General features: G+C 45.4%; 1 protein-coding gene and 1 long non-coding RNA gene across 2 annotated transcripts in view; one reads left to right on the forward strand and one right to left on the reverse strand.

Moving 5' to 3' along the window:
• Positions 1-18290, forward strand: part of LOC309565261 — a 643481-nt gene that overhangs the window by 290342 nt on the left and 334849 nt on the right. The window lies entirely within an intron of this gene.
• The window catches only part of NUP93 (nucleoporin 93), a 72433-nt gene that overhangs the window by 15842 nt on the left and 38301 nt on the right, over positions 1-18290 (reverse strand). The window contains exons 15-19 of the mRNA XM_082270704.1: positions 6898-6970; positions 6768-6812; positions 6356-6472; positions 4784-4902; positions 1655-1772 (exon numbers count right to left, since the gene is read on the reverse strand). Of these exons, the coding sequence (XP_082126830.1) occupies positions 1655-1772; positions 4784-4902; positions 6356-6472; positions 6768-6812; positions 6898-6970 (472 nt within the window). The remainder of the gene's footprint in view (positions 1-1654; positions 1773-4783; positions 4903-6355; positions 6473-6767; positions 6813-6897; positions 6971-18290) is intronic.

Below are 18290 nucleotides of genomic sequence, written 5' to 3' on the forward strand. Positions count from 1 at the left end.
TTAGCTTCTTTTTGGGCAGATTACAGGCATTTTTATTTTTTTCCATTGGTCACTTGTCAACCTAAAAAACACCTGCATAAAAATGCCTGTAAAACACCCATAAAACGCCTGAAAAAAACGCCTAAAAATAGCAACGCCAAGATGTGAACGTAGCCTTAATGGAAACAATTCTTCTACCATGTACAATGGATAAAATCTTATCAAACAGACAGTATTTATGGCACCCACATACTTTGTATCTCTAGATTTTTAAAAAAACACCCACCAAAATCAACCTGTGTAAACTAGCAATCACCATCCCAATTGCATGTCTGCACATGGCTCCAACCCTCACTAACAGCTGCCTATGGGTCCATGAATCTGATGGGCTGCTTTGCTTACCAGCAGAGACCTGCTTAGGGTGTGCTGGGTAAAAAGGACTCACTGAGCACTGTAGAAGAAAATAGGGGGATATGTGCAAGGATCTCTGGGTGTCTGTACATACATACTGATGCCAGATTACACAGCTGTTCTGTATGCAGATTAAGGCTACATATACACTGAAGGTTTAGCCCTTGTACATCAAATATTGTTTTTTTGTGCGCCAGGGAGGCACAGGTGCATTGTCCAATAACCACTACCTTAGCCTTTCAAAGTCCATTACAGCCTGAAACTCACAGAGGCTGGAGGCCGAGCGGTACTTACATTTGGGGGCTCTATGAATTCATGGATCTATGACCTGAGCATGCATACCTCCAAGAAAAGGCCAATATATGATGCCTAGTGGGTATGAAACCTTGCTTTACATGTGCCTGATTACATCAAGAATATGCTGAGACTGATCACATCACTTCCAAATGACAGTTATGTACTGGCCAGAGCAAGAGAAATGTTAGGTGGAGTTTTTAGCAGTTTAAATCTTCTAAACTGAAAGAAACCAATTTAAAATTTTTATGCTGGGATGAAAAACCCATCCGCAGTCAGGCTGGGTTCACACTTCTGCGATCACAACCCTGCGCATTGCTCACAACCCCGCGCATTGCTGTGCAGACCACATGCGATGCGACATTAGCCATACAAACTGTATGGCTGAAATCGCAATCACACCAAAATGGCACAGGACTTTTTTTGGTCTGCACTGGAATCAAGATAGCATGGGTGTTCACCTATGCGATCCGATTCCTGCACCATTTCACAGTTCACACTGCGATCTGTGAACCCATCTGGGGTGTCATTACCTTTACACTGACACCTGCAGTGATTTGCAGATGTCAGCGAGAACCCCCGGCGATTCAAGTGCGATGAGGGAAGCCACACAAGAATTGCACTGGTATCCGCATGAACCCAGGCTTAAAGAGGAACTAAAGGCAGGAACACTGAACTATGCTCCAATGGTCCAAGGCCTGTGAGGTCCCTTGCCAGCATCTTCTCCCTGGTTTCTTCCTGCTGCTGGTCTTCGAGAGCAGCGCTCACGAGCAACCTGGATGGTGGGGAGTACAACTTGCTTCAAAAGGTAAGGGGAAGGAGAAGTAAGAAAACAAAACTATCAGAATAGGTTTAGTGCAGGGGGTAGGAGGTAGGTGGGTAAAATTTACCCCTAAGTGTTAAACTAAAAATACTGCAAAATGAAAGACTACCACACATTTAACACAAATGTATCCTTATACCAGCTTACATCAAAGGCGACATCTATATGGCCTGCGTGATAACTATCAAAAAACGTCATCAAATCCAACAGCAGGTAAAATGTGGCACTAATAGATTTTTCAGCACTTGTTCCCTGCGATCTGTACCTAAGTTAAAAAAAAAAAAAAGAAATTGTGTTAATCAAAATTTAGAGTTTATCAAAAATTTTCTCTGAAAAACATGCTGAAATAAAAACGCACACACACAAAGCCAATGTAAAATCAAAATTCATGCATCATACCAAGTTGTGTAAGACTGTCTATTTACTAAACAGTGAGATTAAAACATTATAGGAGTGCCCAGGCCTACCATGGACATGGACATCATAGCTACACTTGCCCTGTACCACCATAGAAAATCTATAGCACATACAGTTTTGGACCCCACACAGGGGCAGTTATTGGCTATCACAGGACATCTTTCAATGTCAAAACGCAGCAGAACACTAATCTATGGAGCATAAAAACATATGTGCTTAGTACAGCACTTTCAAGTGAAATTCTTAACACCAAACCCAAAATGGAGATCAGAGAAATCCCCCCCATGGGGGTGGGTTGAACTTACATTTGATAACAGCTGTGCGAATACTACGATTAAGCCCATGACAGGTGAAACGTGTCAAAAAGCAATGGTTCGTCAGACTTTTACATGACCAGAAGATATGAGAGATTGTGCCTACCTGGTCACAGTTACGCCAGCAAAGCGGGCTTTGGGTATGGAAGATTTTAGATAGGCGATATGGTGTGAGATACCACCTAGTCAGGAGTTTTTGCATTTGTTCCCAGTGATTCACGCACCGGGAGGCTGTGAAGGAGGTTTGTATCGCTACTTTCCACTGTAGGTCGGAGTAAGGTGTCTGAAGCTCTCCCTCCTACTTGATCATGTGCGAGGTTTTTTGGAATGTGGTCTTGTGTCCCAAGAAATTATAAAAAAGGGAAATACCTTTCAGTGGAGATTCGACATCTGTAAGAAATTTCCATAGGGGGGTTGGGAGCCGTAATTGGGGTAAGGGATATTTGCGTAGAAAGCTGGCAATGGTGTTATATGAGAACATGGCTTTAGGAGGGAGCCTGAACTCCTGTTGGAGACTGTGAAAGGATTTAAGGGAGTCGCGGTGGTATAACTGGGATACCTCTAGAATGCCAGCAGCTGTGAACATGTTGGTTGCTGTATAGGGTAGTAAGACATTGAAGACAGCCAGAGGTATGGGGACCAACGTATTGTGATTGAGTTCTGCAGACTCGCTCCTTGTATGTTTTGTTCTGAAATACTGTGACCGTGACAAATTTTCGTCATGTGTTGTAATGTTTTGAAATCAATAAAAATCTATTCAAGGTAAAAAGCAATGGTTCAGGAGCTGTTTTCCGTGTGTGCTTTCATCTCTTCTTTGTAATCTATGCACTTATCCTGTCTAAATCCTGGGACACAGGTACTTGTAGCCATCAATGGACTGATTTATCAGATGATACAGCCTGCTCTATATTTTTGGTCATAGAGAAAGCACTCTTTTCATCTAATTTTTCTCTTTCTTTCCATTTTTTGTACGCACTGTTCCCTAGGTGTCTGGATATTTGTTCTAAACTGTTACAACTTTTATTATAGCAATAAAAGCAAAATGAAAGAAACTAGAGTCTTCCAACAGAAAACCCTAGCAGGCAGAGGCATGTATCTCTAAAAAAAAAAAAAAAAAAAAAAACACAAGAGGGAAGTAAGTTTGTGAAGTTCTGCGTAATCCGCATGGCAGAAGCCAGGGACAATGTAATTAGGGCATACTTTCACATATTGTCAAGAGCTCACCTCCACCTGTGTAGGTAGAATCAGAACCAAAGTCAAATGTGGTCAGTCAGAAATGGGGTCAGACCTCAGGCTTCAGGAACAGATCTGAAGAATGAATCTAGAACAGACATGTTTGGGTAAGAAATACCTGCTGGTCTGAAAGGGAGGAGACCAAGCCTCTACATCCATAAGCTCCTAGGTTTAAGGGAGGAAAACTCAGTAATTACAGAGGTTGTCCAGTGACACAACTTACCTCCCCAAGCAGGAATGTGTTGATCGGATAGAACATAACATAACTGCTTACAAGGGGTGTAGAATGGCTGGAGTTACCAAGGGTAACAAGGAGAATCAAAATTAAAAGGTGACTGAAGATAAGGGTGCATTGGAAGCAACTCCATTAAGGTGGGCAGGAGATAGGTATTAAAACAGAGATGTTTAACCTTCTGACCTACCTGGGCCACATTTGAAGAAGAGGAATTGTCTTGAGACACACATAAAATACACTAACAATAAGGAGAGCTGATGAGCAGAAAAAGTAGGGCAGATCACAATTGAACGATCACCCCAAAGTGTTGGAACTTATATCTGATCTAGCATAAGTAACTATACCTTCCACCCCTCTAGTGTGCCTACTGGGTGCAATCGATGATGAAATGTATCCAAAAAAGGTACATACATTATGATTACCAGGTAATTGTACTTGGCTAGAAAGTGTATAGCTCGACATTGGATAACTTCTGCCATGCCTACCAAACGATGGATTGCTTATGTCAACTCTCCTTCGTAGGGAATAAAGGCCTAACTGGCCTATCGCCATAGGAATGCGGCGCGCAGCCTTGGTTAGACAATTCCAATCTTGCCCTGCCACAGTTCTTGATGGATAGGCTCTTATGACTCTAAACCATCGAGAGTCACAGGGTTCTTGTTATGTGCGCCTTTTCTCTTGCATTTGGTAGTTGAAAAGGTATACTACCTGATATACACTATTATATAAGGGGAGGGCTTCTCTTATCTCTTGGATCACCTTTAGAAAGTGCTCACATAGTTCCACAGCCAATGCCATTTAACACAGCATATCAATGATCTTTCTAGTTGTCAGCAAGAGCGGTATTTTCACCACCAATTTAAGAAGCATTTTATCTTACTGACCCCCCTCCCCCCCCCAATTGCCTTTAGCAAGAGATCCCAGAGACCTGAAATTTATTTGGGTAAAGAGATGGAGAAAGGTTGCCCTATACTGATCAACTGCAATATAACAATCAAAATGCTCACTATTGTGTTTTTAACACCTTACAAAAACGTGACATACCATACATGGGTTACAAAATGTGTAGGTTCATACCTCTCCGCAATAGAAAAAGCCATGTTTTTCAGACGTTCTCTGTTGGACTGTGGAGTGCTGATTTGGGCAACCACGGGACTCAACAACTTGTTTGTCAGTTCCAAAACTTTGTCTGGATTCTAAGGAAAAAAAAAACTGTCAATCTAAACAATAGGGTCTAAACAACTGTCAGAATAATTACCACATATTCCAACTTGTGTTTTGTTGAAAATTCCTGTAACTGCCATGAAAGACATTTAGTGATTTTAAAAAAAATGGCCTTTGCCTTTTTAACTCACTGGCCACAGAGTCCCAGGGTTTGACATGTCATTTGACAGCTCTCTCCTCGTGGCAACTCCTCTGTGGTTTGTCTGGACTCCTGTACTGCTTCCCCTTATGGCACCTACGTTGACTGGACTTTCCCTTGGTGATCCCACCTTTGTCACTACCTGCATGTCACCTCCAAAGTTTTACTGTATAATTGTGCTACACCATTGGCGGCTTGGCCTCTTTCTTTCCCTTCTCTTCTGCTGCAGTGCTTGGGTTCCCAGCCCTTTTGAGATGGCAGCCTCGCTCCAGCCTAGGAGGTTAGCCAGTGACTGATTAACTTTACAAATTTAACCTCCGGGAATATATCCAATATAGCTTTACAGTCCCAGTGCAGTGAACCCTTCAAAAAAAACATCTAATAAAATGAAGTCCTAAGAGACCAAGTTCATTGCAAAGTTTTAAAAAAAGTCTCAAAGCTTTTCTTAATTCCCCCTGTACCTTAGGGGACAAAGTGCATGCAGCACTATCTTTTTAGGTGGTCCAGATCCTGAGCGGTTGACAGCACGCTGTTTGACCACACTGCTCACAAGGAGGCGAATATTTAATTTGTTTTGAGTGACTGTCTGTCCCAGGCAGAAGTTTGTGCAAGGTGAATGACAGGAGGAGGAGGAGGGGACAATGAGAATTGCATGAGAGATGAGGGAAAGGACTACAGGAGACGAGGGACTGTATACAGGTGTTGGCAGAGAAGAGAACAAGAGGAGGAGATTGAGACTTGCAAAGGGAGGTGGGGAAGAGAAATGAATGGAGGAGGTAGAGGAATGCTGGTAAAATTGTATTTTTGCTGAGACTTTTTTAAATACAAGGGGAGGTAATACTAGACAAGACTGCATCTGGATATCTAAAGAACACAAATGACAATTTCAACAAGTACACTGGAGGTGCCTACATGCCAGTAAAAAATCTCCCACAAAGATCTCTATAATCCTTGAGGTGCACATATAGTAATAGACCAGGGAGGAGTTAATTGCCCCTTCTTACACAGATGCAATACGTACTGCTATAATAAAATGAAATGTTTCTTTTTAGGAACCTTTGTATACTTCTATCATCAGAAGTAAATCAACCAAGCATTGCAAACAAATAGGGGCACAAATGTATATAAAAAGGGGAGTGTGATGAATTGTATGGAATAAGGAAAGGGATAGGCCACAGGAAAACAGCACATTTTAATTTCAGTTTCGCTTGGAAGTCTCCTTCAAAATTACACAAAGTAATACTGAATAATTTAATTACACATTACAAAAAATATGCACACACTACCTTGGCCAACTCATAGAGTTTAGCTGCTTCCTCGAACAAACCCTTCTGTTCTGCCACAGATGCCACTTCACTAATAATTGGTTTTGTGTCTCTTGTAAATTTATCAATTGCACCCGGCTGTCGAAACAAAATGCAAAAAAAAAAAAAAAATTCATATGAACTGTTATATCCTGCTATACATTATGTTGACATATTTATAAGATAATACATATGCCAAGCAATGTGGTCATGAAGTAGCATACAGTAAATGTGCCTGGTGGCACAATGGGACTTTCCCCAGTCTAACTAGATCTTTTGGGAAGTCCGCAGTTGATTGAAGCAAAAAAAAAAAAAAATACAAAACACTAAATTAGCCACAAGCAATTTCATTTTTTTTTTTTAGGTGTGGGGTCAGGATTATGTAGCAAGTTACCTTTCTAGTGCCATCGTTCTCTAATTTTCCAAGAAGCATGTCAAACTGAAAAATAAGACAAAAAACAATGAGGATTTTGTTACAGACAATAAATTAGAGCCAGCCATTAAAAGAAAGGGAACATGAGTACCTCCCGGCTCTCGATCACCAGTTCGCTGACACATCTCAAGAACATGTTCTTGTCTTGACTGTCCTTCTCATTTCTGTAAGATAAGGGTTCGCTCATCAAAATAAAAGCCAGTCTACAGACATTGAACCTTTATTCTTGTGTGACGTATACATAACGGATAAGACGATAAAACCAATGGCTATGTAAGATCGGGACTTATCACATCTGCAAGACATTCTAACACAAGTGACTGTTAGGGAAAGCCCTGCAGCACAGGTATTCAGACAGCTCTACGCATAACCTTTCCTAACAACCTGCATCTTGGAGCAACTGATCAGTAAGCAAGATCATGATAATCACACATCCTGTTCTCTCCCAGTGACAATATTAACCAGAAAAATTGAATAGGGAGCAGTTCAACAGCGGGGCACAGGACTAAATTCACTAAAGGATCAGGGCCATGTATAAAAATTTTGCGTGTGATAATGGAAATGTCAATTCCCTACAGGTTTATGCAGTTTTCCAACAAAAATAAAAAACAATTGGTAAATACCGTTTAAGGGTCAATTCACAAAAAAGATTAAACAAATAGCATGTGGCTAGACCAAGACTTAACAAATGTATTTAACCAATATATACAATTACTAGCTGGTTAAGAAGCCCACACATGCCAACCAGTGACTTACCTACTGTCAGCATGAATTCCCTGCTGACAGACTAACAAAAGAGAAAAACATTAAAAGAAAAAAACAAAAACAAACTACCAGGCCCTTTGGGTCTGATGTGGATTTTAGGGGGGGGGGCCTTGCGCCATTTACAAAAAATTTGGAGAGCCCAGCAAGCCAGGAAGGGGGGGAGGGTAAGGAACAAGCCCCCACCCTCCTGAACCATACAAGGGGCCTGGTATTTCAAAGCACCTTGATCCCCCCCCCCCCCCCCAGGTTGATGAGGACAAGGGCCTCTTCTCCATAACTATTGGCAGGTGGTTGTGGGAGTGCCTAAGCAGAATTAACAAGGGGCCCCTTCAAATCCAAGCCCCTTTCCCCATGTGAATGAGTAAGGAGGAAATAAACACACAGAAAACTGACACTTTTTTTTTTTTTTTTAATAAAAGAACTTTCCCGCAATGTACATCCATCATCAATTACACCCACTGCCCGCCGACACAACCTCTCCATCGCTTAGGGCCCGCCAACATGCACACTGTATCCCCCCGCTTAAGTAAACAAGGGGGTAAGGGTAAGGATGTCATAAGGGGGAGGGGCCACCCAGTGAAACCCTTGAACATACATGAACACATCCATGTTCAGTAGGTTACATTACCGGGTGGGGCCACCTGGTGATCTCACTTTCCAAAGAAAAACATGGAAAATCCCCTATATAAGGGACTTTAATGGCACCAAAAAAGTAGTGGATGGTATATAGGTAAAAGCTAATTTTTATTATTATAAATTTAAAAAAGCATTAATACAGGAAATGTATAGCAGCATATACAATATGATACAAAACAGGAAGACATGGAGAAACACAGATCAGATGCATGCTGGGATGGCGACATGCGCAAGCGCCTTGCCGACATGGGAAGGCGCCGGGTCAGATCAGCTAATCATGACTCGGCGCAAAAGATGAGGGGAAAAGTGAAGAGTGGCGACCAAGCGCTCAGCTCACACTACCACCTCTCCTGACCCAGAAGGAATTAGGCCGCTTGCTGTGCAATCAGGAGCCATCTAGTGGCAAAAAAGGAGAAATGTGTCAACTTCAGTCATATCCCTGATGGAGCTGTTCAGCCCCGAAACGCGTTGGGTGATTGATGTCAACCTGTTGTATTTCATGGTGCTATATTTTTGGTTTCTCCATGTCTTCCTGTTTCTATCATTCTATATGCGGCTATACATTTCATGTATTAGTGCCTTTAGAAATTTCTAATAAAAATTGCTTTTACCTATATACCATCTACAGTAAAACCTTGGTTTGAGAGTAACTTGGTTTGAGAGCGCTTTGCAAGACAAGCAAAATTTTTTTTAAATAAATTTTGACTTGTTATACAAGCGATGTCTTGATATACAAGTAGCGCCATGTATAAAAAAGAAGAGAGGAGCCTCTAAAGTGTAGCAATATGGTTACATTTAATGAAGGTTCAATATTTAGCAAATCACATGGTTGATGATTAAAACAGGCACATCTAAGTATGCAGGCATCCGGGGTAAAGCTGTCCACATAGACCATCTTCTGCACAGCCTTCTGCACAGCCATCTTCATCATCCCTTCCCCGCTGCACTCCACAAGTGATTCAAAATCTCACTTTTAGATCACTCTACTGCAGGCTATTCTTCCCGATCAGGATTGCAGACCGACAGTGGTGAGAGCCGGTGGTTCAGAAGATGGTCAGCTTTACCCCGGATGCCTGCATACTTAGATGTGCCTATTTTAATCATCAACCATGTGAGTTGCTAAATGTTGAACCTTCATTAAATGTAACCATATTGCTACACTTAGAGGCGCCTCTCATCTCTCTTATATTCTGTAGCTCTGCTAGATTTTGCTTCTAATCCCCTTGGGAAGGCTGCATATTATGGTTGGACATTTTATGGTTACACAACCTATCACATTGCTATAATCTTTGTATATAGACTATAAACTGAAGGACTTGTGGAACGAATCTTGAGTTTCCATTATTTCTTATGGGGATATTTGCTTTGATATAAGAGTGCTTTGGATTACAAGCATGTTTCCAGAACGAATTATGCTCGCAATCCAAGGTTTTTCTGTACTACTTTTTTGGTGCCATTAAAGTCCCATCTATAGGGGATTTCCCATATTTTTCACATTTTAGGGATGCGGCACAGTTTTGACGTTCACACTGACTATATTCCATTTATCATTTTCCAAAGAAGAAGGAGTTCATGTATGGTCACTGTATGTAACTGGGTGGCCCTGCCCCTTAAGACGTCTATGACCACACATGGATGTATCCATGTGTGGTCAATGGCATCAATGACCCAATCCACTGGCCCCATGTCATCATTGACTCAACCCTCATTTACTTAAGCGTCAGGGGGAAGTGACATGTCAGTCCGCAGGAGCCAAGCGCCAGAGCAGTGATGTCGGTGGGCAGCAGGTGTTTTTTTTTTGGGTGGGAGGCATTCATGATTGACGACAGATATACATCAGGGGAACTTTTTTTTTTTTTAAAGAACTTATGAAAAACTATTTTTTTTTTTATTTACACTTGTCATTTTTTGGGTGAGTGAGTAGGGGCACACTCCTTTACATATAAATACGGGGGGGGGTTGGTGGGATCTGAGGGTTCCCTTGTTAAAAGGGGACTTCCAAATTCAGATAAGCCTTGCACCCTCAAAACTACTGGGACAGGGCTCTTGTCATTGACATGGGGACAATGTGCTTTGCCAGGGGAGCCGGCTTCTTAACCACCAGCCACATCCAAGGCTCCATTCACACCTGGGTGTTCCAGAATTGCAGGGGATTATACCCGTGATTCCAGAATCATGGCAAAATGCGGGACGCGTTTACGATGCCATTACTTCTAGTGGCACCCTAATCGCGGTGCAAGTTTTCTGTGGTTGTCATGCGGCAAATCGCAACGCACGCCGCTATCGGACCAAAGAAGCTCCTGCTCCTTTTTAGCGTAAAGCTTCAGGCATTGCAATTTTGCCGCGATTTATTGTGCGAAAGTCGCGGCAAAAACAACACTACGATTGGGGTGCAATTAGAAGTAATGGCATTGCAAAAGCATCCCACGTTTTGCCGCAAGTCTAGAATCACCTGCGATTCTGAACGCTCAGGTGTAAATAGAGCCTAAATGTTTCACTTCCTACTGCAGCTGGGAGGTTCAGTCTGCATTAAAATATGGTGCAAGAACACGTTAAGCACCGCATGAATTTAAATTTTTGTCTTACCGCAAAATCCTTTTCTCTAAATGTTCATTGACGGACACAGCTCCAGAATCTTATTACCCATTGGGTTATGCTGCCCCCTTATGACAAGACAATGCTGCCAGCTCCGACACCCTGCATGCAGAAGTAATAGCCACCAAGAAGGCCACCTTCAGGGACAATGTAAGCAGAGGAATCCCACAAATAATTTCAAAATGTGGTTTCTGGAAAACCAACAGCACCAAATTGAGGTCTCACGGAGGCAAGGGAGACCGCACTGGAGGAGCCAAGTGGCGAACCCCCGGAATAAAGGTGCAAATAAAAGAATGCCTTGCCAAAGGACACTGAAAGAAAACTGTCAAGGCTGAAAATCTGGCCCTTAATGGTACCCAAGGCCAAACGCTGCTCAACACCACGGTGGAGGAAAGCCAAACTCAGAGCCACCGAAAAGGAGCAGGGGTGAACCCCAAGAGACTCACTGCAAGCAATGTACGCTTTCCAAAAGGCAATGGTAAATCTGCTAGCTTTTAGCAGCGTGAGAATCACTGATTCAGACAACCCTCTATCCTTCTGTACCTGGCTTTCGACAGCCAAGCTGTTAAAGCCAGCGACTGTAAAGCAAGATTGAAGATTAGCCCTTGGGCCAACAGATCTTCTCTGAGGGGGGAAGTCTCCAAGGTGAATAGGTGACCGACCGTATCAGATCTGCATACCAAGACAGGCGAGGTCAGTCTGGAGCCACTAAGATGGCCGGTATCCCTTCTGCCTCGATCCTTCGCAGGAGTCTCGACAGAAGTTGAATTGGAGGAAAGGCGTATCTCAGATAATACTGTCCAAAAAGGAGCCACCAGTGCGTCTATGGATATGGCCAAAGGATCCCGAGACCGTGCCACAAACCTCTGCACCTTCCTGTTGAGACGAGAGGCCAACAGGTCCACCTCGAGAGTTCCCCACCACAGAAACACCTCCGGATGAAGTGACCATTCTCTCTGTTCCAATGCCTGACAACATAATCCGCCTGCCAATTTTCCCACCCCTGGAATATGCACAGTAGAGAGGGCTGGAACGAAGCGAAGCATTCTGCCCACCTTCAAATGTCGGCTACTTCCCGACCTGCCAGGACACTTCATATGCCCCCTTTGTGATTGACATAAGCCACGGCCTTGTCCGATTGTGGTGACCACCGTCCAGTACAGGGGAAGGAAAGATTTTCCCTGTCGAAGTGCCGGAGAGAGAAGGCCACCAAATCAGGGAACCTCTCGTACCCTGGCTTAACAGGATCTCCCTTTGTAGAGGTCTCGTTCTGCAGAGGAATCATCCTCACTATCAGAGCACTCGAAGTGCATGGACGCAGACTCAGGGTCGCTACATACTAAGCTCACCCCAAAATATAATCTGGGGAGGCCGCTGACTGTAATGCCGCAAGAGAACACCGGCCAAAGATCCACGAATGTAACACCCATGAGACCCCGCAAAAAACAAGGGAGTCGCCCTCCATAGAGGACATAATAGGACATTGCCACCTTAAAGGGGGCCGCCCGCCGTAACATGGACGCGCAGGCAGGGTACCCTCGGCCACACAATAATGGCTGCAAGACTGTCACTATAAAAGCACCCCCACAGTCCCACCCGGGTCAAGGGAGGTGCCAAGCTAAACATATGGCCCAGCAGGCCGCAAGACGCGGCCTAAAATTTTTGTGGAGGCCCAGCCGCAATTGCACAGATCTTCAGTCCGGCAGATGCCCAAAAGGAGAGTTGGGGGCTTCAGCTAGACTCCCTGAGAGTGCCCCCCAATGGTGGCGCCCAACTCAGCCGCAGCCTACATTTTTGAGGGCGCCCAGCCGTCAGGAAGTGAGCCCCAGCGGAGCCGACTACCCAGGGCAGCGGAGAAGGCGGATGTCCATGCGGGAGGCAGTGGCTCAGCCATTCTCACAGGGGCTGCCTCACATAGGTTTTGGTCAGCAGCCCAGACAGCCGGCGAGTAGGCCACAAAGCCATCCCTGCCCTAGTCCCAACCCCCAGAATGGCAGGGAACCCTGCTCAACCCCGTTTCACACCAGGAAAACCCAGCCAGCAGCAACTCCAACCAGCCCCCCTGAAGAGCATGTGGGAACAGCCAGCTAATAACCACACCCAGGGGGGCAAAAACACACAGTGACCAAAATTTAGAGGGGCTGGGGGGGGGTCTGACTGTCCCGGGGATTGGCCCATGTCCACCCTGAAAGGCCATCAGGGAAGGAGGGACACTACTTACCATACTATAGAACTGGGTGGGCACCGCTCCAGGCAGACCACCTCTCCATCGGAATGAGGGTGCTGCGGGTCAGAAGGCACTCTGCGACTCAGGTCTGGACCAGGTCGTATGTGTCCTCATGTGATGGTTTTTAACTTGCAGGCCACCCCTGTCCAGTGGGGCTATGTCGCAGCCGACCTAGCGTGGAGCTGAGGTCTGCACGCGCTCACTGGCCGGACTGGGGAGACCGCAAGGATCTAGAATATCCAGTCCAGCAGTTGATTGTAGTTCTCAGGAATAGAAAATAAAAGAGGAAAACAATGGATTTATGTAAGAACTTACCTTAAAATCCTTTTCTCTAGTCCATTGACAGACGCAGCTCGCATACTTATCCATTAGGTTATGCTGCCCTCTGCAGGAGTAGTACTAGGCAGGAAAAAAATAAATTCACCACGCCCACAGGGCTGTCCCTATAGGCATAATCTCACACACCCTGCTCCAGCAAAAACAGTTTAGTTGCAAGCAGTGAAACATGACAAAACCATCCCCATATCAGAGGTGGGTGCTGCCTCTGTCAATGGACTCAAAGGATTTTACGATAAGTTCTTACAAAAAAAAAAATCCAGTTTTCTCTATCGTCCATTGACAGAAGCAGTTCTCATACTTCTTATCCATCGGGACGTCCCAAAGCAGTGTAGGCATGAGGGGGTGGGGAGAATGCAACCAGATAGTAAACAAACTCCAAAAGCTAAACTTAACTAGGTAACAAGAAGCTCAACCAGGAACAGCTCACCGATGAAAGAAAAAAAACCCTAAAAAAGAGAAACAAACAATTCTCTTATGAAACAGCAGCCTGCAAAACCTTACGGCCAAAGGAAGCATCTGACGATGCCAACAAATCTACCTTGTAGAATTTTGTAAAAGTGTGCCCAGACGATCAAGTCGCTGCTTTACAGAACTTGCACTACGGAGGCCTGATGGCGAAAAGCCCAAGAGGCACTCAGCGCTCTAGTAGAATGCGCCTTCACAGGGAAAGGAGGAACCTGACCCTTCAGTGAATAAGCCTGAACAACCATCTGCCTGATCCATCTGGAAATAGTCGCAGCAGACGCAGCTGTCCTTTCCGAGGTCCTTCGGTAAGAACAAAGAGTACGATTTTCTAAAAGATTCAGTTACCACCAGATAAACCCTTATCGCCCAAACCACATCCAGAGGATGCAAGGCAACTTCCCTGGGATGCTGAGGCTTAGGACAATGAGAAGGCAACACAATGTCTTCATTAAGATGAAAATCCTATACCACCTTAGGAAGAAAAGACGGATTAGGTCGGAGTACCAATATCTCTGTGGACCACCCAAAAAAAAAAGGCGAACGACAGAACGGAGCCGCCAACTCAGACAGTCTGCATGCAGAAGTAATTGCCACCAGAAAGGCAACCTTCTTGGATAAAGAAAGTAGAGAAATCTCCCTAATGTTCTCAAAAGGAGGCTTTCGAAGAAGAAAAGAAAACCAGATTGAGATCCCACGGAGGCAAGGGGGAGCCAGATGACGCACCCCCTGAATAAAAGTGAGAATCAAGGCATTAGCAGCCAACAGACATTGGAAGTAAATGGCCAAGGCTGATACTTGGCCCTTGATGGTGCTAAAAGCCAACCGCTGCTCAACCCCTTTTTGTAAAAAGGCCAAAACCCTAGCTATAGAAAAAGAAGCGAGGGTGCAGCTGCAGCGATTCACACCAGGAAATGTACGATTTCCACATACGATGATAGATCTTCCTGGACGTCAACTTACTGGCCTTCAAAAGTGTAGGAATCAGAGTCAGAAAGACCTCTACCCCTCAACACCACGCTTTCAACAGCCATGCCATTAAAGCCAGCGACCGTAAAGCAGGATGGAAGATCGGTCCCTGGGACAGCAGATTTTCTCGTAGAGGAAGTCTCCACGGAGGATAGACGACCATTTTTACTAGGTCAGCGTACCAAGACTGACGAGGCCAGTCTGCGGCCACCAGAACGACCAGAATTCCTTCCACCACCACCACCCTGTGAAGAAACCTCAGCAGGAGTTTGAGCGGAATAAAGGATTAGATCAGCCGATACTGGCTCCAAGGAGCCACCAAAGTGCCTGTGGCGTCAGCCAGAGGATCTCGAGACCAGGCCACAAACCTCTGGACTTTTCGGTTGAGGCGAGGCGCAAACAGATCCAACTCCGGAGTCCCCCACCGGGCACACAGGAGATGAAACACCTCTGGAAAAAAAGTGACCATTCCCCTTGATCCAGCACCTGATGAATTCTCCACAACCGGAATGTGGACTGCGGAAAGAGCTGGAAAATTGTCTTCCACACATACCAGAATCACGGCCACCTCCTTGGCCGCCAGGACACTCTTGGTGCCCCCTTGATAGATGGAAGCCACGGCCGTGGCATTTTCCGATTGTATCCGAACTTGGAGAACCGTGCAGCTGACTCGTCCAGTGGAACAGACAAAGCTTGATCGCTCTGAGCTCCAGAATATTGATCGGCAACACTCCACTGTCTACCAAGTCCCCTGGGCACAGAGCTTCCCCAGCACTTCACCCCAGCCTGACACAGGCTGGTGTCCATGGTGACCACCGTCCAGAACAGCGGCAGGACAGACTTGCCCTGACACAAAGCTGGCGGCTGGAGCCACCAGGATAGAGCCGACCTCGTAAAATGGCTCAAACGTACAGTACAGACCAAAAGTTTGGACACCTTCTCATTCAAAGAGTTTTCTTTATTTTCATGACTATGAAAATTGTAGTCACACTTCATGAGGTAGTCACCTGAAATGGTTTTCACTTCACAGGTGTGCCCTGTCAGGTTTAATAAGTGTGATTTCTTGCCTTAAAATGGGGTTGGGACCATCAGTTGTGTTGTGCAGAAGTCAGGTGGATACACAGCTGATAGGCCTACCGAATAGACTGTTAGAATTTGTATTAAGGCAAGAAAAACGCAGCTAAGTACAGGAAAACGAGTGGCCATCATTACTTTAAGAAATGAAGGTCAGTCAGTCCGAAAAATTGGGAAAAACTTTGAAAGTGTCCCCAAGTGCAGTCACAAAAACCATCAAGCGCTACAAAGAAACTGGCTCACATGCAGACCGCCCCAGGAAAGGAAGCCCAAGAGTCACCTCTGCTGTGGAGGATAAGTTCATCCGAGTCACCAGCCTCAGAAATCGCAGGTTAACAGCAGCTCAGATTAGAGACCAGGTCAATGGCACACTGAGTTCTAGCAGCAGACATCTCTAGAACAACTGTTAAGAGGAGACTGTGTGAATCAGGCCTTCATAGTAGAATATCTGCTAGGAAACCACTGCTAAAGAAAGGCAACAAGCAGAAGAGACTTGTTTGGGCTAAAGAACACAAGGAATGGACATTAGACCAGTGGAAATCTGTGCTTTGGTCTGATGAGTCCAAATTTGAGATCTTTGTTTCCAACCACCGTGTCTTTGTGCGACGCAGAAAAGGTGAACGGATGGACTCTACATGCCTGGTTCCCACCGGGAAGCATGGAGGAGGAGGTGTGATGGTGTGGGGGTGCTTTGCTGGCGACACTGTTGGGGATTTATTCAAAATTGAAGGCATACTGAACCAGCATGGCTACCACAGCCTCTTGCAGTGGCATGCTATTCCATCCGGTTTGCGTTTAGTTGGACCATCATTTATTTTTCAACAGGACAATGACCCCAAACACACCTCCAGACTGTGTAAGGGCTATTTGACCAAGAAGGAGAGTGATGGGGTGCTGCGCCAGATGACCTGGCCTCCACAGTCACCGGACCTGAACCCAATCGAGATGGTTTGGGGTGAGCTGGACCGCAGAGTGAAGGCAAAAGGGCCAACAAGTGCTAAGCATCTCTGGGAACTCCTTCAAGACTGTTGGAAGACCATTTCAGGTGACTACCTCTTGAAGTGTGACTCTACAATGAAAATAAAGAAAACTCTTTGAATGAGGTGTCCAAACTTTTGGTCTGTACTGTATCTTCTGTTCCAATGACCGAGGGTCCCCGTTCCATTTTGCAAGAATCTCTTTTTGCAGAGACCCCGAGAGAGACTGAGCAAACAGGACCGCCTCGAAGGTCGATACCCATCAGACCCAGGGCCCTGAGAGGTCACCCAACAGATTTGAGTGAGAGTCTGCTTGTAACAGGAGATTGTCCAGATATCCCAAGATGGCAATCCCTTTCTGACTTAAGAAGGCCAACAACGGGGTCAGGACCTTGGTAAAAACTCTGGGGGGGGGCGGAGGCGGGACCAAAGGGTAACGCCACAAATTGAAAATGCTCCTCTGCCACCGCAAAGCGGAGGAATCGCTGGTGTTCCTCGAAGATGGGGACGTGCAAATACGCATCTTATATCGATAGAGGCCAGAAAATCTCCCCGATTCAAAGATGCCACCACTGACCGAATGGACTCCATTTGAAACTTCTGCACCCGCACAAAGCGGTTCAGAGCCTTAAGATCCAAGATTGGACGCACCTTGCCCTCCTTTCTGGGCACCGTGAAACGGTTTGAATAGAAACCTTAAAAGCGTTCCTGCGGAGAAACCGGCACAATTACTCCTTGAGCAAGGAGATCCTGCACAGCCTCCCGGAGACCTTTCAAATGATTCAGACAGGCGAAGATTTGACTGAAAGAACCTGTCCGCCGGCTGGGACCGAAATTCGAATTTTGTACACGGAACAAATCAGTTTGTGAACCCATTTGTCTTGAACAAAGGAAATCCAGGGTTCCTGAAAGAAGCGCAGACGTCCCCCCCCACCCCAGAAATGGGTGAGGCAGCCCTTCATGCTGAAGAGGACTTGTCCGCAGAACCAAACTAACTGGTCTTGGGCTTGCCCCAGGGCTTCTTAGTCCCTCCAGAAGTTCTGAATGGCTTACCTTTTTCTTGCGCCCCGGAGGCACATAAAAACAGTCTATGAGCGGTGAAGAAGGCCCGCGCTTATTACGGATCTGTAAAAACCGGGGAATCTTCCACAGGCACTATAGTAGATTTGTTCAACCTGGAAACATGATGATCCACCTTAGGCGGTACCGTCCAGCGGTTGGAAATCATCTCAGCAAAGGGGTAACTGCGTTTAAAAGCGTTTTGGCACCACTAGCACGTGCTTAACGTGCTCCCGTTGGTCATTCACACTATCAAGAAAAAAAGTCTCGGGGCCGGGGAAAACCTTGCCAGACTTTTGGGTCTTGCAGGAGCCAAAAGACACCCGTGTCCCTGCCGGTGTGGGCTCATCTGCCATTTTCAAAGTTTCCCTTACTGAAACA

Source organism: Pelophylax lessonae, assembly GCF_965119305.1.
Source record: "Pelophylax lessonae genome assembly, chromosome: 10".
Classification (NCBI taxonomy): Eukaryota; Metazoa; Chordata; class Amphibia; order Anura; family Ranidae; genus Pelophylax; species Pelophylax lessonae.